Raw genomic sequence first — 23,362 nt, 5'->3', positions numbered from 1 at the left:
GTGGCCTAGTCTCTTTCCTAAAAGGCCTGGCCTTTCACAGTGACTTTCGGCGGTGATGCAAGATGGCCAACTTCAGCTCCCAGGGCTGCCTTGGGGCCTGCCCCTGGATGGCCTGATTTCCAGGAAAAGGGCCCACTCAGTGACACAGGCAGGTCACGTGGTGGAGTGCCAATGAGAAACCCAGCGCTGTGCAGGGCGGGCCAAGGCTGAGAGGGAGGGAGGCTGCCCCAAACCCCTCGGGGCTTGCCGCTTGCTCAAACCCGGGGGTGAGAACTCCTCCTCATCAGACGCCCTTCTAGACTTTGGAGAGGGAAGGCCTGACGGTGGGGCTCGGGCAGGGGGACCACCTGGGCCCCCAGGGCGTGCGCCCCCACTTATATCTGTGCTTTCATGCTCATGGCTTCTCCCTGTGGGGCCTCCCAGGCTCTCCTGAAAATGAAACCGACCGACACTTGATGGGGTTGTCAGGGAAGGGCTTGAAGGAGAGGTGCCTATAAACACCCAGTAACACTCCTGGGGTGGGGGGGCAACTGCGCACCAGGCCCCTCATCCAGCACCTTTGCTTTTGCTCCTGTAAAGCTCCCAAATTTTTTTTTTAGTTTTTTTTTTAAATTTTTATGTTGCTACTTCCCCAATACAATTTTTTTTTTTTTCCATACTCACGACATGTGGAAGTTCCTGGGCAAAGAATTGAACCTGTGCCACAGCTGCGGCGACACTGGATCCTTAATCCCCGGTGCCACAAGGGAACTTCCAAGAAGTTAATGCTTAATCCCTGCACCGACTCCTTAGGAAGGGGGAATCCATGAGTCACCGTGAAGAGCCGGCCTGGGGTGCGCCCCGCGGGGCTTCTGGTGCCACTCCTCTTTCCCATCTCCCAAGAGGCCAACATGTGGGGATTCTATCAGCTCAGAGCCTTGGGTCCTCTGTTATCTGCGTTCACAGGCCTCAGGAAGACGGCCATCCCCCGACCCAGCTCCCTCCAACAAAAGCAGGTGCATCACCAAGGCCTGAAATGGCACTGCCCACGGATGTGCCACAGATGCAGCCCACCAGCCGGGTATCCGTCCACATCTGTGTTGGTGTCTCCTGCTTCTTACGCGCTCAAGGATCCCATCAGGGGCCCTGACTGTGTCCAGGGACCGGCACGAGGGGCGTGGGAATCCGGAGATGTTCGTTCTTCTTACATCTTTTTGTGCCTTTTTTTTTTTGCCTTTTCTGGGGCCACTCCCACGGCATATGGAGGTTCCCAGGCTAGGGGATCGAATCAGAGCTGTTGCCACCGGCCTACACCACAGCCCCAGCAACGCAGGATCCGAGCCGCATCTGCAACCTACACCACAGCTCATGGCGACACCGGATCCTTAACCCACTGAGCGAGGCCAGGGATCAAACCTGCAACCTCATGGTTCCCAGTCGGATGCGTTAACTGCTGTGCCACGACGGGAACTCCTCTTTTGTGCCTTTTTAATGTGGAACCAGGTGCATGTGTCACCGTCTAAAACATTAAAGGTAAAAATGAAAACATTTCACAAACTGGCAAAGCTGCTCACGGTGAGCAGGTGTATGTGCACACAGAGGGCGGAGGATGGCAGCTCCCGGGAGGAGGAGCAGCTCTGCGATGTCCCCGGGGGTCCAGGAGGGGGCGGACCCCAGGGGGGTGCGGCCGGTCCAAGCTTCGGTCCTCTCCCAGCATTTCAGTAGAGTGGCTCAGTCCCTGGAGACGCTCAGCCACACCACGGGAGGTCCTGGCCACGAGGGGCCAGTACTGCCACCAAGACCCTGAGCTCTGGGGGGGTCAGCCCTCGCCAGTGGCAGTCCCGGCAGAGGCCCCAAGGCCCAGCGTGCTCCACAGACTGGCTGGGGAAGGGCAGTCTCGCCAGGGGCCGCCCGGTCCCGGCTCCTCCCCCTGGGCCAAGGATGGCCAGGGAACTGACACTGACCCTCGTGGGAGGGGAGCCCTCAACCTGCTGGGGTCCCTAAGGGACTCTGAGGTAGCAAAGGAGGGAGACGGAAGGTGGCCCTGGGAACCCCTCACCTCCTCTCCTCTCCTGGGCAGGGGTGAGGGCCCTGCAAGGACCACATCCTGCCTGCTGAGGACACTGAGCGTTGGCGGCTCCTTGTGCAGGGGCCCCATGAGGGGCCGGGGCCAGGAAGGAAGGGGTCGTGGTCACCAGGTCAGGAAGGAAGAGGGAGAGGCCGTGCAGGCACAGAGGTGCCATGCTGGCTGCCCCCACGCTGGCTGCCCCCACGCTGGCTGCCCCCCACGCTGGCTGCCCCACCCCCTCGAGCTCCCTGAGCTTCAGAGAGGAAGGAGCCCTTGTCACCAGCTGCAAGAGGGCTGCTGAGACCTGAGCACAGCCCAGCTCGGCGTGGCCCCAGGGCTCTTCCAGCAGAACACACTTGGGGGCTGGGCAAAGGGCCACAGAGGGCACAAGCCCCAGGCTGAGCTGGGGTGGACACTCAGGTCCCTGCTGTCACCCCAGGCTGGGTTCGTCCTGTCCTCGGACCTGAGCGCCCTCCTCTGGGCAGATGGGCCCCTGCACCCTCTCACTGTCCCCAGCCCAGCCTGGAGCCCCAGACACTTCGCAGAGCAGGCCCTGCGTCACGGACCCACAGGCTCAGGGCCAGAGACCAGAGACAACCCTCAGTCCATGAGGGAGCCCCAGGAAAGGCGGGCACAGGGGGAGCCACGCTGAGCTGCAGGGGGACGCACAGGGCTCTGTGCAGGGGCAGAGGGTGGCCACGCAGAGGCGGGACCAGGGATCAGCCGGTGGGCCCGGGACCCCGCTCTAGGGGCAAATACTGCTGCGCAAAAGGAACACAGACACTGAGCAAGGCCCGCATCCCTAGGTGCTGACAGGGGCTGGCACATTCCACCAACAGACACACACATGAAACACGCACACACGCATATACACACACACACAGACACACACACACACACACACACACGCTTCCTTATCAGCCAGACAACCTGGTCTATGAGACCGGAAGTGGCTCTGAGAGCCGGCCCCTGCCCCCATGCTTGGCCTGGGCAACAGGATGGCCACAGAAATATGCTGACTCTTCCCAAGGATGCTCAGGACCTGGGGGAAGGGCAGACCCTGAGCCAGGGCAGAATGGCCAGTGACCTGAGCCAGCCCAGGGTCCTGGGCCTCAGCCCTCCCTCCAGGGCCCCAGCCTCCCCGACTGTACCCTCAGAGGAGTGGCCCTCGGGCCTCCTGCTCACCCCAACTTGGCCTTAGGAAGCTGACCCCAGCCCCCGCTCTCCGCTGGGCTCACAGCAACACACACCAGGGAACACACACCCGCCTGGGCACAGAAGGAAAAGCCTGGCCTTCTGTCTCTGGGCCTGCGTCTCCGTCTTCTCCCCAGCCTCTTCCCGCAGCTTCCCCACTCACCCACCCCACCCACCCCAGAATTTGCTGAGAGCACCCCCACCCCCGCATCTACATTCTTCTCAGCTTTTTCTTGCACACGGTGGCCTGGCCAGGCCCCTGGGAACATGGGGTTACAGGAGTGTCAAAGCCTGGCTTTATGGCAGGCTCTTACCTCACTCCCCCAGAATGGGAGGCAGGGTCCACAAACCCATTTCACAGCTGCAAAAACCGGGGCCAGAGAAGCGCAGAAACTTGTCTCCAGTCTCATGGCTGGAAAGCGGCAGAGCTAAGATTGAATCCCCTCCTGCACCGTAGCCTCGCCTAGAAACCCAGCCCCAGGCCCCTTATTCTGCAGCCAATGGGCTCAGGCAGGGCCAAGCCTATCAAGGTCAGGGTTAGGACCAGGGGCTGCAGCGGGGGCGGGGGGGGGGGGCGGTCCTTGAGGGGCCTGGGACCAAACATGGGGGTCGGGTAGCAGGGGCTCCGTGGGGAGAACATGAGCAGGACCACACGGGATCAAAGCTTCCTACATCTGCCCCCGGCCCCAGCCTGAGACTCTCACCCCAACCCCCTGTCCATCACCTGTCACTCACCTGCCCTCCCTAGGGAAAGAGGTGGCCCTCCGACACCTCCCCTTCCCAGGCTCTGAGGATCCCAGGCCTCCAGTGCTGTCACCACAAAAGGAACACAGACACCGAGCAAGGCCCACATCCCTGGGTGCTGACAGGGGCTGGCACATTCCACCACCAGATGCCAAGCCCCATCCTCTGCCCCCGCCCCCTGCCACATACACACAAGGACACACACAGGACAGCTGCGGTATCAGCACTCACACACCCCGCCTCCCCCAGGCTGGAGCCTGGGGGTCCCAACCGCTCTGCTTCTTCCTTCCTGCCGCACCCATCCCCACCCCGCTGGATTCCCCACTTAGGAAGATCTGGACACCCCCTTGGCCCTGAGCCCAGGCGCACCCATGGAAGGGGCTGTCCCCGGCACCTGCCTCCACTTCCCCCACCCCGACCCCAGCGAGACTTGGACCTGGCCAGCCTTGGTGTAGGCAGCGGGGCAGACCTGCCCGGGAGCTGCCGCCTGGCTGTCCCCGGTGTAGACGTGGGCATAGCAGGAGCTGGGAAGACACATCCCCTAGCCCCTCGGCCCTGCAGGCTCTCAGGACCCTGGCCCCGTCCTCAGGAGGATCAACTTAGTTGGGCTCCTTGCACCTTGGCCAACTTGCAGTTCCCTCCCCCACTCTGGCCACGGCCAGGACTCTGGGACACGCGCAGCCGACAGGTGGCTGGCAGAGAGGCACCTACCGCGGCATTTCCGCCTATCTCCCCGCTCAGCTCAGCCTCCTGGGCAGCCGGCCCAAGGCTGCCAATGCAAATGGGCTTCCCAGCAGCCTCCCCTGCGGGCTGGAGCCAAGCCTCTTATGAGCGAGAAGGATGAGTAGGGGAGCTGGCGCAATCTCCTTGCAGCTCCGTTCAGAGCCCTGCAAGGTCACGTCCCATGCACCTGCTCCAGGTCGACCCCGGCCCTGTAGCCGCCCAGAACTTTCACCGCTGGAGTCCCTCTCACATCTGACCCAGATACTTGCGGAACAAGCCTTGGCCTCTTCTCGTCTCCCAGGGCCAGGGCATGCCTGGAACAGGACAGAGCAGTGCCCGTCCCTGCTGGGCCAGGCTCACGCCAGGCTCACTTGGCACAGGAGGCCAGTGGCCCCTGGGGCCCAGCTCGAAGCCTGTTTTGCTCTCAGCCACAGGGCGCTCCGGCCCCCCAGTTCTAGCCCTGCCTCAGCCTCCCCACCGGTACAGAGGACAGGAAAGGGCCATCACCAAATGCAGTCACCACGGAACCTTCTGGCCGGGCCCGGGGTGCCTGGGGACCCGGACCTCCTACCCAGAATCAACTTGGCCCTGCTCCTCCATTTTTAATTCACGTTTATTTTAAAAATAAATACTCTTTTCTTCACTTTCAGACGAGGGTGGTGCTGGAAGTTTAGGCAGAGAGGACTTCCCCTGGCGGACGGCCCTGAAGGGAGCTTCTGTCGCCCCCCAAACACTCCCCCACAAATGCCTGAAATGCCTTTCTCGCTGCTGCTCCTCCTGGCCAAGCAGCCGGGCATGACCAACCCGACCGACCGACTGACCGCAGATGGAAATTCCGGGACTTCAGGGCTGGGGGCAGGGCTGAAGCGCCTCCCTGTGCTCCACCTGTGGCAGTCGCCCCATGGGGTCGGCCCCCCGTTTCAGGCCCAGGAGCCCTAGATGCAGGTGATCAGCACGTCCACAGAGGTGGGCACCTCGATCTCCTCAAAGAGCACGTGGCCCCCCGCAGCCCGGGGGCCCCCTGCCTTGGCCGCAGCCCTCAGCAGGTCCTGGGCGTGCTGCAAGAGGCGCTGGTTCCGACGGCGGCCCAGGCGGCGCAGCGATAGGATGGCCAGCACGTGGTCCCGCCTGCGGAGACACGCAGACCCTCACTGCAGATCCAGCGCTCCAGGGACACCCCAGACCCCAGGGTGAGAGGACCCCTTCGGCTCAGGATGGAAGCATGAGTGCGCCCAGCATTCCTGGAGCCTGGTTGGAGAGAGGCTGAGACTAGCCCGGAGGAGCAGAAGGGGGTGCTGGGCCGTGGAGGGGGAGGGGGCCCGCCAGCCAGGGGAGGGGGCCTAGGAGGAGGTTCCGGAAACTCGTGGAGTGGCCGGAGGGGCTGGGGGGGGGCGATGCAGCCTCGCAGGGGTCAGGTCCAGGCCAGGGGCGTTGCCCCCTGAAAGAGTCAGGGTCTCCTTCCAGCACTGAGCAGCAAGGAGGGAGGCAGCGTGGGGGTGGGAGGCCCCACCCAGTGGTGTCACAAGTCCCCCCTCCCATCCCAAGCACCCCAAGGGGCTCCAAGCACCACCTCCAAAGCTTGGCGGGCCCACCAAGTGCAGGAAAACCCCAAGAGGCCCAAAGGGGAACCTTGGGGGAGCTTGGGGAAGCCAAAGAGCTTGGGCAGGGGGCAGGGAATTCTCCCGGGGTGGGGTGGGGTGGGGGCAGTGGTGGGGCCCGGAAGGGGCTAGACCCGGGACTTTCTGTGCCTCCCCCCGGAATTGCCAAGGCCTTGGAAAGATGCGGCCTGGGATTTCCATGGGTCTGATGACTCACCACCCCCCCAGCAAACACCCTGGATCCACGCCTCGTTTCCCTTGGCCCAAGCTTGGAGCTTCCAGAAAGGGCTTTCTCCCTGCCACGGGGACTGTGTCTTCCTCTAAGACTCCCGGGGCAGGAGCCTGTCCCCACTCTCAGACACCTGAGGAGGGGCCCCCACTCCCTTCAGAGGAGTCTCCCCAAGCCCCGGCAGGACTGAATGAGGGTGGCGAGGGAAAGGCAGCCCGGATCCCATGGGGCAGCCCCCAGCCTGAAGTTCAGAGGCGCGAGCAGGTCACCCCGCGGTACTCATGCACCTGCATCCGCGCACGCGCTCAGGCGGGGACTGGTCTGAGTGCCGCCGGGGGTCAGGTGGGGGGCTCCTGACCCTCCACGGCCCCCTCAACCAGCTCGTGGGTGCACCTACAGCCACAGGAAAACTTTTTTTTTTTTTTTTGCTTTCTAGGGCTGCACCCTTGGCACATGGAGGTTCCCAGAGCTACAGCAGCTGGCCTACACCACAGCCACAGCCACAGCCACGCCAGATCCGAGCCACATCTGAGACATACGCCACAGCCACAGCAATGCAGGATCCGAGCTGCATCTATGACCTACACCACAGCTCATGGCAACGCTGGACCCTTAACCCACTGAGCCAGGCCAGGGATTGAACCCGCACGCTCACGGATACTAGTCGGATTTGTTCCCCCTGTGCCACGACAGGAGCTCCCAGGACACTTCTGAAGGCAGGAGTCCCCTGAATCTGGGGCCTGCATGCTCCCTTGGGCCCCCCTGATGGTACAGACCTGATGTCGGGGTAGCTCCGGATGAGTGTCTCCAGGTGCCGCTGGATGTCGTCTTTGTACGTCTCACCCAGGATGTCAGCCACGCAGGGGATAGCTTGTCCCAGCCACGTGGCTTCAGAGCCCTGCGGACACAGGGAGATGCGTGCAGGGCAGGCCACCCCCACCCAGGAACCCCTTTGCGGCCCCTGCCTGCAGCTGGGCCATCAGTGTACCGGCTCGCCCTCCTGCGGCCACCACCGCGGCCCCACCGCCTCCCGCACCGCGGAACGGACGCGGGCCTCGGCACCGCGGACTCAGTCGCAGCACAGAAGTGTCTTCCGTTGGCTCCTCAGATGGGTAAACCGAGGTGCCCACGGGAAGTCCTGCCTGGACTCATAGAGCGCCCGGAGCCCAGCAGCCCTCGGAGGGGCTGCAAGTGTAGGCAGGCGGAGGCGGGTCCTCCACAGTCCCGGCCTGGCCCATGGGGCCCGAACCCCGCCCCTTCCCTACCCCCAGGAACTGCACGCAAATGTATGCAACGTGCTGTCCCCATCTGGCCGCGCCCCAGCTGTGCCGGCACTCCCAGCCCCCTCCCCCGAGGAGCTCCGGGCCCTCGGTCGGCCGATGCTCCTACCAAGCCCTGGAAGGTGTCGCTAATGGCCTGCGCGTCCTGGCCCATCTTCTGGGAGCCAGTCAGTCGCTCGGCACCTCGGAATCGCTCGCGCCGCCCCAGCACGTGGGCCAGGTACTCCCGGACCACATAACGGTGCACCTCCTGCAGCGTCTCCTGGGCGGTGCAGAGGTCAGGGTCAGGGTCAGGGTCAATGGTCCTGGCCCCGGGCAAGCCTCCAGCACAGCCCAGGCCCCGCTCCCATACCTGCGCCCAGGGCGAGGCCACGTGCTCCAGGTGGCCTGCGAAAGCCACCACCTTGTCCATGAGGGGCCGCAGCACATCCTGTGTCAGCCAGGCCTTGGTGCACAGGACCCTGAAGAGTGGCTGGGGGCAGAGGGGGTGGGGTCTTCTAACGGGGTGTCCCCCCATCCGCCAGACCCTCCCATCCCCTCCCCTCAGAGCCCAGAGCATGGCTCCTGACCGGGTCTTGCAGGCCAAGGGACAGTCTGCTCACAGGAGGAAATTCTGGGGAGCTAGCCGACTGCCTTCTCTGTCAGGTGACATCCCCTCTCCTACCACAAACTATGTCACCAGGCCTTTCCCGGCACCGCTTCCTCCAGGCCCAGAACCCCAGCACGCAGGGTTTGTGTTTGATCTCTGGCCAGGCCTTGCTTTGGGAGTCCTGGGGGCCTGGGGGGCTGGGTGAGGGGCAGTGCCCTGGACGCACCCTCTCTTCTGAAGGAAGAAAGCAGTTGTTTCTCAGCCACTCTTGCTAAGGTGGGAACTCGTCTGGGTCCCCTGCCCCCTGCCCCCCCACCCCCACCCCAACACTGCCCCTGGGGTAAATGAGTGCTGTGACTTGGGCTTCCAGGCTTCGGTACACAGAAGGCACCTGCTGGACGTGAAAAGTGGGGATGGAAGGGCCCTTCCCCTTCACCTGGACTTCACCCTGCAAGCCCCGGAGCAGCCAATTCTGAAAGTCGCAGGTGGCAGCCACCAGGGGCTTCTCCAGCTCTTTGAAGCTTCCTGGGAACCTGGCCAGAAGTCCGGTCCTGGGGAAGGACCAGGATGGGTGACAAAGTGGGCAAGGGGGAGCTGGCTGGGCGACAAGACCCGGCCCACAGCCATGAAGGCTAGGTGCCACATCGACTCCATCCACTTAGACTATAATGTGAAGGCCCCCCCCCCCCGGACTGTATGGTGAAGCAGCCCTGGGAGCAGTGGCAGGTAAGGGGACAGCACTGTGCCCCAGGAGCCCATCATACAGGGGCAGGGCATCAGAGTGGTGGTGGACCCACTGCACGGCAGAGCTCCCCTGTGGCAGCGCGGGGCCAACCTCCATCCCTCTCGGTGATGGGAGTGAGGCACAGCCATTCCCGGCACATGGGGCCTCCTCTGAGCCTCATACCTGCCTCTCCAAATATTACAATCTCCCCATTTCACTGCTGAGGAAACTGAGGGCCAGGCTATGCCCAGCCCCAAGCCCGAGGACACAGAAAGGCAGGCTACATTTTCATCAGGGGCTTGGCCAGAGGCTGCCTACCAAGAGGCAGAGAATGTCCCCTGTGGCGGTACTCCAGGATCCCCAGCCCCCAGCCTGGCAAAGATTAGGGCCCAAAGAACGTTATAGAAGCAATGCCCCATTGTGGCTGTGCTTTGGGTTCACGTGGGCTTGGTTCAAGTCCCAGATCCAGCACAGACTGTCTGGGTGACCATGGACAAACAGCATTTCCTTTCTGAGCCTCCACGGTCCCATCTGTACTTGGGGACACCACACGTGTTCTGCAGCCGCTGATGCATCTTCAGTGGGGGGACACCCAGGTTTGGCTGGGGTTAGGATCAACGCTGCCGGCCCACAGACAGGGGCTCTGCCTCCTGGGCTGCAGAAGAACCCAGCCCCCACCATTGGCACAGCCCTGGAGGGAGTGTCAGGGAGGACTTCTGGGAAGGGAGTATCTCCCTGAAAAGGAAGAAAGCTGATTGGGATGAAGGGAGATGAACCGGCAGGCGCCAGGCAGGGATGGCTGGAACTTCTTGGCCTCTGCTCATCCTTGAAATTCCCTGCATCCCTTCCAGGGCCTCAGCCCCGCAGGGCCAAGAGAAGCCCTCACCGCGGGGGGCCGGGGCAGGGAGAGCTCCCCTCCCAGGCGGTTCCCCGGAAGGCGGTGGCCGTCTGTGTTCCAGTTCCCTGAGCTTGCGCGCCCCCTGCCGGCCGCACTCGGCACCGCCTCGTGCGGAGGAGCGGGAGAGACCCACCTGAGCTCCTCGCAGGCATTGATGTTGGCGCCCAGGTGAGGCTCGTTCACTGCCTTCGACTCCAGAAAAGCCTTTTCAAACCTGGGGGCGGGGTACGCAGAGGCCTTGGAGACCCTTTCTGGCTTCTATGACCCCGTGACCGCCCTCTCGTCAGGCCCCCACCCAAACCTTGGGCCTTATGATGAGGTTCCTCCCTCCCACTTGTCGCGGGATCTCGACCTGGGAGCAAACAGTATGGGCCCTTCCCGGAGACGACCGCCGTCCGCACCTTGGCCACTCCACCCCCCCCACCCTCACCCCGGCCCAGGATGCACCCTCACCTGGGCAGGAAGAGGCCAAGTGCCCGGGCGCAAATCTGCAAGGTGGTGGCCTCCAGCTCCTTGGAGATGGCGCCGGCTGCCTTCACGTGCTCTGCCACGAGCTGCGAGCAATGCCACGGGCTGAACGCGTGTCGGAGCCCTCACGCCCCATGCCCCTAGCTCCCACCTAGTGGCCCAGGGATGTCTCCGACCTGCCCTCCCCTGGCTCACTGCCTCCTTTCCAATTTCCAGGGATCAACTTTCCTAACTCTCCAGGGGACCACTTGCCAAGCTGAGAGCTGTGTCTTGGCGCTCCCAGCCTTGCCATGCGCCCCGAGGATCTCTGATCGCACCCCACGTGGGGCCTCAGGCTCCCATCAAATGGGGAGAGGCGGTTAAGGCTGTGTTTTACAGCTCCGGGTGCTCCCCCCTGCCTGGAGCCCAAACGCACGTCCCTGCTTCCGGGCTCACCATGTGGACGTCGATGGACAGCGGAGTATGGTAGCGGCCCTGCAGCACGTCAGGGGCCTCCGCATCCGCCCAGCGACTCTGCTCTAGCTGCAGGATGCCATCGAAGCAGCTCGCGATCTTGGTCTGTGTGGGGTAGGGAAAGGGCCAAGGTGAGACCCACAGGGAGGTCCCTATCTCCCAAGCCCCATCGCGTTCCACTCTGCGAGGGCACAGGGCCATGCCGGAGGCCCCAGGGGGAGGGGTGGCTTCGGACAGAGTCGCACCCGGCAGCGTGATCCTGGGCAGAGCCTCTCTAAGGTGGGGCGCTGGTCACACTCTACCCGGACCCCGCCCCCTCGGGCCTGGCCCCGCCCCCGGCCTTACCTCCAGGAAGTTGGTGTATTCGCTCTCCAGTCGGGCCCACACGTCGGGTGCCAGGAGCGGGGGCAACGGCTCTGAGGACAGAGCCAGGTTCTGAGCCCCCAGGAAATCAGGACTGTAAAGCAAGGGGAAGCCTGAAGGTCTCAGTGGAACTCGGTGGCAGCGGCTGCTCCTACCCTGTCTGGATAGGCTCAAAGCCTTAACAGCCTCACCAGAGGCCGTGAACCTGGGCTTCCGTTCACACAGTCAGCCCCCCACCCCAACCTCTGACTGCAGGATTTCCTGGCACTCCGGCCATCAGCTGTGTGGGCACAGAATGCATAAAGACGCCTGTCAGATGGGCCTCTACCAGGTTGCCTCAGGAGTGACCTCCACCCTCACTGCCGGGAGTACGTCCAAGACTAAGCCCTAGACGCCCCCCAGGGACCACGCAGCACAGGGACTAGCCACTATCGAGCCCACACCAGGGAGACCCAGACGGGCAGGTACCTGCCCCGAGGCCACAGGGCAAATTAAGGCGCCCAGGACTTTGGCGCCCCCTGCTGGCTTGCCCTCCTCCAGCTCGCCATTGCTCCTGGGGGGCCGGGGGGCCCTCGGCGGGAGAGGTGACCCCCCCACCCACATTTTGCAGAGCCCCGAACCGTGTCCATTCAAAGCGGAGGGGGGGAGTGAAATCCAGCGCATGCTAAGTTCTGTGAGCCCGTGGTTGTGTCCTCCCTCCCCTGGAAGGGGTGCCCTTTGCTAATTCGCTCAGATGGCAGCTTTTGGACTAGCTGGTGCCTAACTGGGCTCCCTGCCTCCCCCCCAAACGCTTTCCAGCTTCAGGAACCTGCCCATGGGAGGCCCCTTAAGAAAACCTGGACAGGAGAGCACCATGGCCCCCGGACCCCTGCCGCCCATCGCCAGCCCTCTCCCAGGGAGGAAGAGGAGAAAGGTGCCCTGTGGGGCTCAGGGCAGTTTCTCGAAGGTCTCTCGAAGGTCTCTCGGGTGGGCAGTGCCTGTCCTCCACGGCGTCCTGGCTGGGGCCTCACCTGCCGTAGACATTGGCCGCCCAGTCCAGCAGCACGTACAGCTGCTCGCAGCCGCGGGCGTTGTGCGCGAGCTCCTGAAGGCGCTGGGCCACCGCGCCGTGGAAGGCACGCAGGTAGGTCTCCCACGCCGGGAAGCCGGCGGCCGCATAAACGGGATGCGCCTCCAGCTGCACCTTCTGCAGGTCGCGGCGAACCAAGCTGCCAAGCTCGGTCAGAACCTGGGCCAAGGCCGATCCGCCCTCGGCTGCCCCTGGGGCCTCTCCGGGGCCCGCTGACCGCACGCGCTCCTGCGCGCTCCGCCGCACTGCGTCCTCCCAGTGCTGGCGCCAGTGGCGCGGCGTGCGCAGGAAGTCGCCGTCTTCAGGGGGCTCCGGGTGGGCCTCCTCTTCCGCGCGCACCACGCCGGCCAGCTCGGCGAGGGCGGCCGCGTCCACGCCGTCCGGGCCCAGGGTCTCGTTCACGATGGCATCAATCTCCGAGGCCAGGGCATCGTAGTGCAGGCACACGTCCATGGCACGTCGTGCAAAGCCCGTGGGGTCCTGCTCGAAGGTGCGCGAGGCTTTCTCGGCCACTAGCCGAGTCTCCAGGTGCCGCAGCTGTTCGAAGGCTGCCAGAAGCTGCCGTTCAGTGATGAGGTCAGCCACAGATTTGCCTTTTGCCAGGTCAGGCAAGAAAAAAGGCAGTGAGGGGGACGCCCCAAATAGGTCTGTGGGCCCTGATCTGACCCACTAGGACCCGGGCTGCCTGGCTCCAGAGTTTCACTGAAGTCCTGCTCCGGGAGCAACAGCCCCAACTTCCAGAACATCCCTTCCAATCACTTCTGAGGAGGCAGAAGCCCGGCTCCCCAGCCTGGCTCAAGGCAGCAATTGGGATCAGCCCCTGCCTCCCCTCGGCTCCCACCTCCACCCCCAGCTCTGCTGGGCCTGGCCTCAAGTGCTGTCCTGACGGCAGGTCCGAGCTCAGGCTGGGCATGTGCTTCGATGCCCAGGCTCCTGCTGCCATGTCCAGCGTCAGCATTTCTTGCCATTCCCTGCTCTGAGCCAGGCTCTACCCACCAGGAGCCCTCCACTTCCGTCTGCACCCCCCTTCAGGTGCCCTCTCCTGGGTGGCCCCCTGGCCTCCCCTCCAGGCAGCCACAGCTCCCAGGCACGCTCTGTGACCCGGTGATCCCAGGGGGCCGGTGCCTCGGCCGCCACTCTGGTTTGGCCAGGAGCCAGACTGTGGAAGGCTGTGGAGTTCGGGAGTCCTGCAGATTTGGCTTCAAATCCCATGTCTCTACCTCCCCGCTGCGAAACTTGAGGCAAGCCACTTAACCTCTGAGCCGCGCTTTTCTCGGCTGCCCTGGTTGAAATGCTGGAAGAATTTGCCTGCAGTTGTGCAGGATGGGGCTTTGGGGTAGCTGGGGAGGAGAGACTGTCCCAAAGCCTGGCCCCGCCCCCCTCCCTGGCCACCCTCCCCCCCCCCCCGCTTGGTGGGGGGGGAGCCCTCACCTTCCAGTTCCTCCGGCCCCGCCCCTGTGGATGTCCGCCGGCTGACATGGTCCAAGGCCCTGGAGGGCACCTCCTGGCCATTGGTTGCTCCTGGCACAGCAGCCGGGCCATTGTCCAGAGTGCGCCGCAGAGACCGGAACAGGAAGCGGGAGCTGCGCCTGAGTAGGCCTGGGTCCTCGGGGGCCCGGCCCGAGGCCCGCTGGCTTGCCCGGGAGAAGGCCCGCCGAAGGGTGCCCAGGCCCGGCCTGGAGTCCTCATGATACACGCCGGCCGCATCCCCTCTGTTTGCCCGCAGAGGGCCCTCAGCTGGGAGCTGTGGCTCCACAGGCTCCTTGGGGCTGTGCAGCTCTGGCCCAGAGGTCACTGTCCGCGGTGATGGCATCTTGGCAGCAGCAGAGCTGGGGGTGGAAAGGAGGCTCAGGAGGCCCGGGCCGCCGAGCCCAGGGAGCAGACGCAGAGACCCTGCAGGGCAGCCCGGGCCCAGTGGCTTGGTCAGGGACGCGTTCCCCGAGAGGGGACCCCAGGGCTGTCAAAAAGGAGGTGTCACCAGGCAGCGCCCGTGGCCAGAGCCATCTGCGTGCCAGGCTGCAGCGACTTCTGCAGACATAGCAGCTACTTCTTTTAGGGGGCCTTCCCCGACACCACTTTCCAAGGAGGTCCCCCCAGGTACCCGCCACTCCAGCTCTGCCAGACCCAAGCCTCCCAGCAGAGCTGGAGAGGGAAACTGTGTGTGTCCCCAGGGCTGGGCTGGGCAACCGCGTCCAGTTCTTCCTGGACCTTAGGTCCCTAAAAGCGCCCACTCCGTCCACAGCCCAGGCTCCGCCCCGGACCCCTCGGCTCACCCCCATGCAGCCTGGGGCCTCACTGCTTCTGCTCAAAGGTGAGCTCAGGGACCCTGTGGGAAGCCAACCCTTTTCCGGGTGTCTCAGAACTGGAGGGAGGAGGGGTCAGGCCAGAGGGGGCTGGCCCGGGCCACCGGGGGCTTATCAGGGTCTTGCAGCCTGCAGGGAAGGCTGTGGGAGGGCCTGGGGGTTCTATATTTAACCGGGAACTGGAGATTCCCAAAGCAGTTTCTCACCCATTGCCTTTCCCCCCCAATGCTCCCCCCCAGGTGCGCTCTGGCCCCTCCCCTGTAGGAGCTGGGGAGGGAGTCCCCAAGGCACAGGGGTGAAGAAGGGGGAGCTAGCTCTGCCCCCACCCCACCCCCTTTCAGCCCAGCCTGGCTGGGTTCGATGCTCTGGCTTTAGGTTAAGCGGGGTGGGAGAGGTGGGAACTTTCTTGGCCCGGTGGGACTGCCCACCCATTGAATTGTGTGAAGAGTTGCAGGCCAGCAAGGTCTCACTTTAGCCTCGAGGAAACTGGGGCCAGAAGAAGGGCAGGACCCACTGAAGTCACTGTCCCACCAGCGGCTAAACCCCCGGCAGGTCCTGCAGTCACGCCCCAACAAGGGGCCAAAGGCCAAGTGGAGCCAGCACCTGACTCTTGGGCAGGAACAGCCTCTCCCCAGGCCTCAGTTTGCCTGGGGAGGGCTGACACCAGGGCAGGCAGGGCCCAGACCCTAATCCACCCCACACGCCCTCCAGCGAGACGACTGTACAGGGGTCAGACCTGCAGGGGGTCCACTGAGGCTGACCTTCCTCTCCCAGAGGTGACTGAGCAGGTGGTAGGAGGCTCCACTGAGGGAGGACAGGCTCAGGTGATTGATGGGGACCTTATCAGCCCTGCCCTGGTCACAGGTCATTGTCCTCTCCTGCTGCCAGGACTCAGGGACCCTGCCCTCAGACCAACCCAAACATGGCATTGTCACATGAGCCACCTGTCCCCTCCACTCCTCCCGGGCTCCCCCAGCACCCAGCAGGGGCGGGAATGGGGTGAGAGAGCCATCCTACTGTGCCCAGCCTGCTGGCGCTCCGGGCTCTGTCTGCGGGGAGTGCGGTAGGAGGACAAGCCTGCCTGCTTGGGAAGAGGTCACGCTTACGAAGCACCTACTGTGTGCCCAGCCCAAGGCCTGGCACACATCAGATCTCCATGACAACAGAGTGGCGGGCTGTCATTCACCCTATTTTGTAAATGAGGAAAAGGCTCCGAGAGGGCCAGGGTCTTGCCTCAAGGCACACAGCTCAGGGGTGGGGAGCCTGGACCAGCCCCGGTCTGTCTAGGAACCTGGGAGCAGAGGCTGGACTCCCATGTCTCCCAGCACGAGCGAGCTGGGCTGCTGCAAGGACCCCTTCCTCCTGGCAGAGGGACCCAAGGTAGGCCAGGAGTGCGGTCAGACTTGAAGGTCTCCCCGGGGGCCTAGAGGCCCATTCTGGGGGAGGAGGGGCAGCTGGTGGCTGGGTCTTTGGGAGGTTACAAAGGTAAAGACTTGGGCCCACCCTGCTCAGCCCTCCTCAGCCTGAAGCGGAGCTGTACTGAAAGCCCATTGAGGCCCCCAGCTGGTCCCTCTGCACCCAACTCCTGCACTTCCCAAGTCATTCCTTTTTTTTTTTTTTTTTTTGCTTTTTATGGTCGCAGCCACGGCATGTGGAGGTTCCCAGGTGAGGGATCAAATCAGAGCTGCAGCCGCCGGCCTATACCAGAGCCATAGCAACGCGGGATCCGAGCCGCGTCTGCAACCTACACCACAGCTCACGGCAACGCCGGATCCTTAACCCACTGGGCGAGGCCAGGGATCGAACCCACAACCTCATGGTTCCTAGTTGGATTCATTTCCGCTGCACCATGACGGGAACTCCCCCAGTCATTCTTGACCTTCACAGAGCACCAGTCAGTCAAGCCATTCTCCTGCTTTAAACCCGCCTGCGGCTCCCACAGCCCTCAGGCCAAGCCCGAGCCCTGCGTTCTGGCCTTCAAAGTCCCCACCTGGACGGAACTTTCTCCAGTCTCACTTCCGGGCCTCCTGGACCTGCGCCCATCCAGCCTCAGCAGCCCCCTCCTGCACGTACAGCCTCCCAGCTTCTGCACAGGCTGCTCCTTCTCCCAGCCTCCCTTCTGCTCCCCAAATCTGGCCTGGATTTCAGAACCTCCAAGGAGCCCGTGGGCTGCGCTGTGCCACCTGTCTGCTCATTAGTCACTCAGACCGTCCCCTCCTCACTTGCCTAGAAACCTCTGTCCCTCTGCCACCTCCCGGTCGCCCCGGAGCCAGCCTGAAAGAGTGAACCATCAGCCTAAGGGTCAGTCCTGCCCATGCTGGCCTGATTGGGTGTCGTGTTGGTGTCTTCTGGACTGAGACTTGCAGACTCTCTGCTGACTCTACTTTGGCCCCTGCCCAGCACCTGCCTCCCCACCTGTGGGGCCTCTGACTCTCCTCTCTGCCCCATTGCCCTGAGTGAACCTTCAGAGAGGCCCTGGGCCCTGTGTCTGGGGCTTGGAGCCAGCTGAGCTTCAAGGCCCAGGAAACACAGGCCTCGCTGGAGCCCTGGGCCCCACGCTCTCCAGGTCAGGCCAGTGCGCCCGCTGCAGGGCCAGTGGCAGGGGAATGCCACCCAGAAGATGTGGTCACTGGAAACCTCCATCCACCCGCCACCCTACCTGTGACCAAGAAGTCAAGGCTGGGCTTCCCCCCACCCCATCCCCCTGCTCCCCAGCCTCTGCTTCTACCCCCTTTGCTAGGCCGTCCTCCCAGAGCCGGCCTCAGCCTCCCAGGTGGCCCTCAGTCCCCTTCCAGCCCCAACCTCCCCACCTACCCTGGGCCTGGGCCATCTTCCCATCTTTCAAAGCTCCACAGCAGCCACCTCCGGCAGGGGTCTGCCTGGACCGTGGGCAGGACTGTGTCCCACTCATACCTCCCACCTGCCATCCCTGCCACCTGATCCCGGGTCCTACCTGTGCTCCTTCCTAGACCCCATAGCCAACATCTCAGAGCACGCAGGGGTCTTGCCAAAACATAAACCTCTCTGAAAGCCCTTCTTTATAAGATAAGATTATTCTGAAATAAGGAAGAAGGAGTTCCCGTCGTGGCGCAGCGGAAGTGAATCCGATTAGGAACCATGAGGTTGCGGGTTCGATCCCTGGCCTCGCTCAGTGGGTTAAGGATCCGGCACTGCCGTGAGCTGTGGTGTAGGTCACAGATGTGGCTCAGATCCCACGTTGCTGTGGCTGTAGCTGTGGCTGTGGTTGTGGTGTAAGGCCAGCGGCTACAGCTCCAATTTGACCCCTCGCCTGGGAACCTCCATATGCTGTGGGTGCAGCCCTAAAAGGACAAAAGACAAAAAAATAAAAATGAAATAAGGAAGAAGACAAGCACGTGCATTCTCATCACACCATTCAGTGTCTGCCTGGAAACAAGTTAAGGCAAAATAAAGCAAGAAAAATGAATAAGAGGCAGGACTATCAGGAAGGACCCGATTAAGATGTCACTGTTTGTGGGCTATATGATGGTCTGCTTAGAAATAGCTTTTCCACACCCCAGAAAAGCCTATTTTAAAAAGGCACTTAGAAGGCGTCTCTTCCAACTTCGTAGTAGCCTATAAGGAAGAGAATCTGAGAAATCGCATATATATATAAAACTGAGTCACCTGAAACCAAAACATCGTAAATCAGCTTCTCTTCAATGTGAAGAAAGAAATAAAAAATAAAAGGCTTTCCTTCTTAAATAGCACCAGGCCCTCTCCCCTCTCCCTGCCCGGGGCTGCCATCGCCCTCAAGAGAAGCGCAAGACGCCGCCTTAGCTGGGCATTCAAGGCCCCTCCTAGAGGGCCGCTCCAGCTTCCTCCTCACTCACTCCCGCACTCACCCACTCTGATCACTCAGAGGCACTCACCTCTCCTTCGTGCAGGCTCTTCTCTCTGCCAGCAGTGACCTCACCCGCCACTCCTTCAACACTCAGGACAAGTGGCTCCTCCTCCAAGAAGCCTTCCCTGACCAGCTGCGTCCCAGGCCCCCGTCAGCACCTCCCGCTCTGGGCCTGGTTCCTGCCCTGGGCATAACTTCTCTCGTGCCGGAGGGACGGCTCCAGGTCTGGCCCACCTGCCCCTTGACCAGGAGCCCCCCAGGGCAGAGAGCAGGCCCGCCCTAGCCCCCAGCCAGGGCTGATACCCTCGCAGGTGCCCAAGGAAAACAGACCAGCACTGTTTTCACTGTAGGAGCAAAAGGCCTCAGGGGTGCCGCCGCTTTTGGGCACCTCTGTGCTTAACCTGAGTGTGTCTCCGGCCATGTGTGCCTCTGTTCTAGAATGCGTGTGCCTCCGAGCGTCTGCGCGTCTTTCTGTTTGTGAGCCCGTGTGTATGCGTCTGGGCCTGCGTGCATGTCTTCGTGACCGTGTCTATCTGCTTTCCATGCCTCTGTGTGTGTGTGAGTGTGAGTGTGTGTGTGTGTGTGTGAGTGTGTGTGTGAGTGTGTGAGTGTGTGTGAGTGTGTGAGTGTGAGTGTGTGAGTGTGTGTGTGTGTGTGTGTGTTCACTGTGCTTTGAGCTGGCATTCGGGCCTGACTCTGAGCTGAGGCCCTCAGCCAGGAAAGCGAGCAGCAGAGCCAGACTTGTCCTCTGTCCCTGGAGTCCCCGCCCCCTGCCCACAGCAGCCACGTGGGCCTCCGCTCACCTGCGCGGACGTACCTGCCGAGTGAGTAGACCCTGAGCCCCAAGCGGAACGAGGCCAGGGCGGAGCAGCCGGCCGGGCTGGGCCTTCAGAGCAGGGCCCAGGCCGTGGGGCCTCCGGAGCAGCCAGAGCGAGTGGCCAACAGCTGGGACTTCCCAGCTGTGGTCAGGAGCGATCAGGGCCCCCGGCCCCACCCCCAGCCCCACCCTCCGCCACAGCCCCAGACTTTCACTTTCGGAAATGTTCCCACCCCCTTCCCACTGCAAAGGTAACACGCCAACCTTTTATTCCCGGCTGCACAGGCTCAGACTCAGGGCAGCGACCCCAGGAGGGGACAGAGGAGGAGAGAGCACGCTTGCGGGGGTGGGGGTGGCACGACCCCGGGACGGCCTGTCCCTCCTGTGGTCAGACTGAGGCTGAGGGAGCAGACCAGCTGGCCCAAGGTGGGGCGCCCAGCCTGCAGCACCGAAGTCCAGAAGGACCTCTCCCTCCAGGGCAAAGTCACCAGCAGCCGTCCTGTCACCAAACTCATCCTTAGAGCCCGTGTGCCCTGCCTGGCACTGAGGGTGACATGGGCTGAGTGGGGAGCAAGAGGACAGCAGCAGCGGAGGGGACAGTGTGGGCCGTATGCAGCCCGGGGCTGGAAGAAGGGGAAGTGCCCCAGGGGACCGAAAGGACGACACTCAGGGAGGAGGAGGGATGGCGTTCGGGGTGGGGTGGGGTGGGTGGGCAGCCCAGGAGGAAAGGTGTGGAGGTGGGGCCTGAGTCCGGGCAGCGGCTCAAGCGGGGGGGCCCCCCTGCAGGGAGGGTCACCAGGCTTCCCAGAAGCGGCAGCCCCCCCGCCCCACGTTCCTGGGTGCTCCGCTGCTGGCGTCCTGGGGAAAAAATTTAGGGAAAATCCGAGAAGGACAGATCCAGTCCTGTCCCCAGGCTGGAGCCAGAGGGTCCGAGGCGGAGCAGGGGAGGGGCTCTGGGCAGACACAGCCTGCGGGCCGTCCAGGGGCTGCTGAGACTCGTCCCACGGGCCGGGGGTGGGGCGGGGGCTTAAGTTGCACGCACTCATTTGCTTGCAGTCCCTTGGCTGGCTTCTCCCTGTGTCCTCGCGTGGTCGTCGCTCGGTGGGCCTGGGTCCTCATCCCCCTCCTCACAGGCCATACCGGATTAGGACCCACCAAAATGGGCTCGTTTTAACTTAGTCACTCTTCAAAGACCCTGTCTCCAAATACAGTCACATGCCGAGGTTTGGGGGGTTAGGGATTTTTTTTTTTTGAGCCCATAACAGATTGGAAGGCATCTGAGATGCTGCAGCTGACATGGACCAAGCTGTACCCAGAGATGCTAGCACCTCCTCCAGGAAGCCCTCCGGTTTACTTCTTGAGTCATAGCTCCCAGAGTCTTGGGTTCCCCTCTGGGAAGTGGGGCCATAAGAGTCCCAGCTCAAGCCACCTCTCTGCTCAGGCTGGCCTGCCCACTTGTCTCCCGTCCCATGTGTCTCCAAAGGTCAAAGACTCAGAGATGAGAGGGGCAAGCATGACTCAAGAGACAGAAGGGGCGTCATGGCTCAGCAGTAATGAACCCTAGTATCCACGAGTTCCTGAGTTTGATTCCTGGCCTCTCTCAGCGGGTTCAGGACCCAGGATTTCTGTGAGCTGTGGTGTAGGCCGCAGACATGGCCCAGATCTGGCGTTGCTGTGGCTGTGGTGTAGGCCAGCGGCTACAGATCCAATTCGACCTCTAGCCTGGGCACCTCCATACGCCATGGGTGCAGCCAAAAAAAAAAAAAAAAAAGAGGTCCCTAAAAAAGCCCGCGGGGGCAGGCCTGGAAGGGTTGCACCCAGACTCTTCCCAACACCCAGCTGCACCCTGCAGCTGCCCAGGCCTGTGCCCACTTTTCAGCACAAGGCTGTGATGTTTCTTTTATTCTATTTCCATGTCGTTTTTCCCCAACTTTCTTAGGAAAATCCCTTTGGAAAAGTCCCAGCCTTGTCTCAGAGGGGCTGGTCTGGCCCAGGTCAGCAGAAGGCAGAGTGGGGGCCAGCTGAGAGGTTGGCAGGGGCAACTGAGGGTCCAGAGAGAGAGTAGTTCCAGCTGCCCCATGTCTGTCTACACAACCTTAGGAGAGCCATTTCCGACCCCGAGTCTCAGGTTATTCTCCATAAAATGGGTTTATTGTTGGGATAAAATGCGTTCACCGCAGCAGAACACCTGACTCGCAATGGCAAAGGGCGGGGAGAAGGACCACGCCACCTGCCACCTCTTTCCTGTCCTAGGGGTTCCTTGGAAGCCTGAACGTAGAGGCCCAAAGCCGCCAATTCCACCTACACCGTGCAGGGTCCAGCGCAGAGACCGGTCTGAGAACAGGGCACCAAGGTTCCAGTCCCTGACTGGCTGTGGGCGTGGGCAGGGGACGGTGTCTCTCTGAGCTTACGTTGCAAACGTAGGTGACCCAGCTCCGGGGGTCTGGGGGCGGGGTCTCGAGAGAGGGGCGGGGAGTATGGCCGCCGGTGGGCGGGGCACATGCCTCTGGCACCGCCCCCTAAGTTACCGCGCAAACTTGCAGGTCCGTCGCTGCATTTGTGGACTCTGCCCGCTGGTGTTTAACGACTGGGGTCCTCCGGGAGGTGGCCTGCGCTGTGCGGGGCGAGCAGACCCGCAAGTGGAGATGCTTTGCTCTGCCCCCACTGGGTACCTCCCAGGGCCTGACCCCCCCTCCCCCAGCTGGTGGGGTACGACGGGGTCCTGGGACCTCCAGCTACGGATCCCCTCCATCCAAGACCTGCCTGTTCGGTGGTGAGCTCCAGAGGGGTCTGGTGGGCAGCGCCCATGCTTAGGTCTCAGGCGCACCAGGGATTCTGTCCCAGCCCACTTCCTTGTCCACAGTGGGCCCGCGGGACGGCCCTGTCTGAAGGGCTGGAACACTCTGCCTGGGAGGGGTGAGCATGAAATTGCAGTAAACCATCCACCATCCACCATCGCCAAGCCACATTCCACAGCAGGAGCCCGGAAATGACTCCTGCTTGCTGAGGTCCTCGACCCGAATCTCATGTGTCAGCAAGACCTGGCAAGGCTTCCTGTGCAACCACCGCCCCTGCCCCCTCGTGGGACAGACCGGAAGGGCCAGAGGAGGACGGGAAGGACCTCGAAGGACAGCCCAACACCCCTCCTAAGAGGAGACTGGGTACTGGCCACAGACTTAAATGAAAGCAGCTGCCCGGCCAAGGCTGCACCTCGGCCTCCCACCTCTTCTGCATTTGGGGGGTGGGCTATTTTTAGAAGGAAGGCTGGTTGGAGAAAGTGTCTTATGTATCCTGGACCCTAGCAAGGCCTCCAGGAAAGAACAGAGGGGCCTGTGTCTCTGGCCTCCTCCTCCACGCTCACCCAGCCTTGTTCCGCCCCCCGCCTGGGCCTGGGACTTTACTGAACTAACATTTACACTGGCTCCCCCGCCAGGCCCAGAGCTTCCTCAGGCCATGGTCAGCCTGGCAGAGGGCAGGGGGCCACCCTGGGATGAGGGGAGGGCAGGGGGCCCCTGGCCCAACCCAGCCAGCCAGCAGGGCCCCCCCGGCAGAGGGTCAAAGCCGAGGATGACGTCGCTGGAGCCCCTGGAGGGACAGACCCCTCACGTGGCTCAGGAAGAGGGGCTGCCCAGTCGCCCACAGGCTCTGTGGCTGGCTGGCAGGCTCCCGGCTTCAGGGACCCTGTCCTAGTGGAGCCAGCACTGGCCTTGGGCACCTCACTTCGCACATCTCTTGCCTCGTCTATACAATGGGACTTAGATTCAGGCCGGAACACATACCATTCCTGTGCCCTTCTGTGCCCGGTGTGGGGAGGGGTGACACGAAGGAGTCCTGTCCTCAGGGTCCGGCCTGGGGGCCCCAAGGAGAGGTGGGGGGCCGCCTGAAGGAAGCTGGTCTGGCCCTGGACGGCCTCGGCTGAGGCAGAGCAGAGCAGAGGGCCCTGGGCAGGTGCCAAAGGCACAGGCACAGCAGTGCCACCAACCGCCCCACACCCAGCATGG

The 23,362-nt window shown here is 62.8% G+C and overlaps 1 protein-coding gene and 1 long non-coding RNA gene across 4 annotated transcripts; both read right to left on the bottom strand.

The window, feature by feature from the left end:
- Positions 1–1,422: 1,422 nt before the first annotated feature.
- Positions 1,423–4,048, bottom strand: LOC125136533 (uncharacterized). The gene is made up of 3 exons (XR_007137222.1): positions 3,977–4,048; positions 3,556–3,653; positions 1,423–1,498 (listed from the first exon to the last, which is right to left on the bottom strand). It is a non-coding gene; the product is annotated as an uncharacterized LOC125136533 (long non-coding RNA).
- Positions 4,049–5,303: 1,255 nt separating this feature from the next.
- EXOC3L4 (exocyst complex component 3 like 4) lies at positions 5,304–19,526 on the bottom strand. 3 transcript variants are annotated; one of them, XM_047796138.1, is made up of 12 exons: positions 19,348–19,526; positions 13,811–14,208; positions 12,321–12,972; positions 11,293–11,404; positions 10,930–11,052; positions 10,480–10,580; positions 10,160–10,240; positions 8,841–8,955; positions 8,168–8,287; positions 7,925–8,077; positions 7,312–7,433; positions 5,304–5,836 (listed from the first exon to the last, which is right to left on the bottom strand). In XM_047796138.1, the coding sequence occupies exons 2-12, from the start codon at positions 14,190–14,192 to the stop codon at positions 5,644–5,646; spliced, it is 2,154 nt and encodes a 717-aa protein (XP_047652094.1). In that variant the 5' UTR covers positions 14,193–14,208; positions 19,348–19,526; the 3' UTR covers positions 5,304–5,643. The 3 variants fall into 3 exon arrangements, with proteins under 3 accessions (XP_047652094.1, XP_047652095.1, XP_047652096.1); XM_047796139.1 differs by having other exon boundaries at positions 19,362–19,526; XM_047796140.1 differs by lacking the exon at positions 19,348–19,526 and adding an exon at positions 18,573–19,133.
- Positions 19,527–23,362: the final 3,836 nt, after the last annotated feature.

This window comes from Phacochoerus africanus, chromosome 9 (genome assembly GCF_016906955.1).
Source record: "Phacochoerus africanus isolate WHEZ1 chromosome 9, ROS_Pafr_v1, whole genome shotgun sequence".
Classification (NCBI taxonomy): Eukaryota; Metazoa; Chordata; class Mammalia; order Artiodactyla; family Suidae; genus Phacochoerus; species Phacochoerus africanus.
The sequence above is the reverse complement of the archived record's forward strand: the minus strand, read 5'-3'. Positions and strand labels throughout refer to the sequence as shown.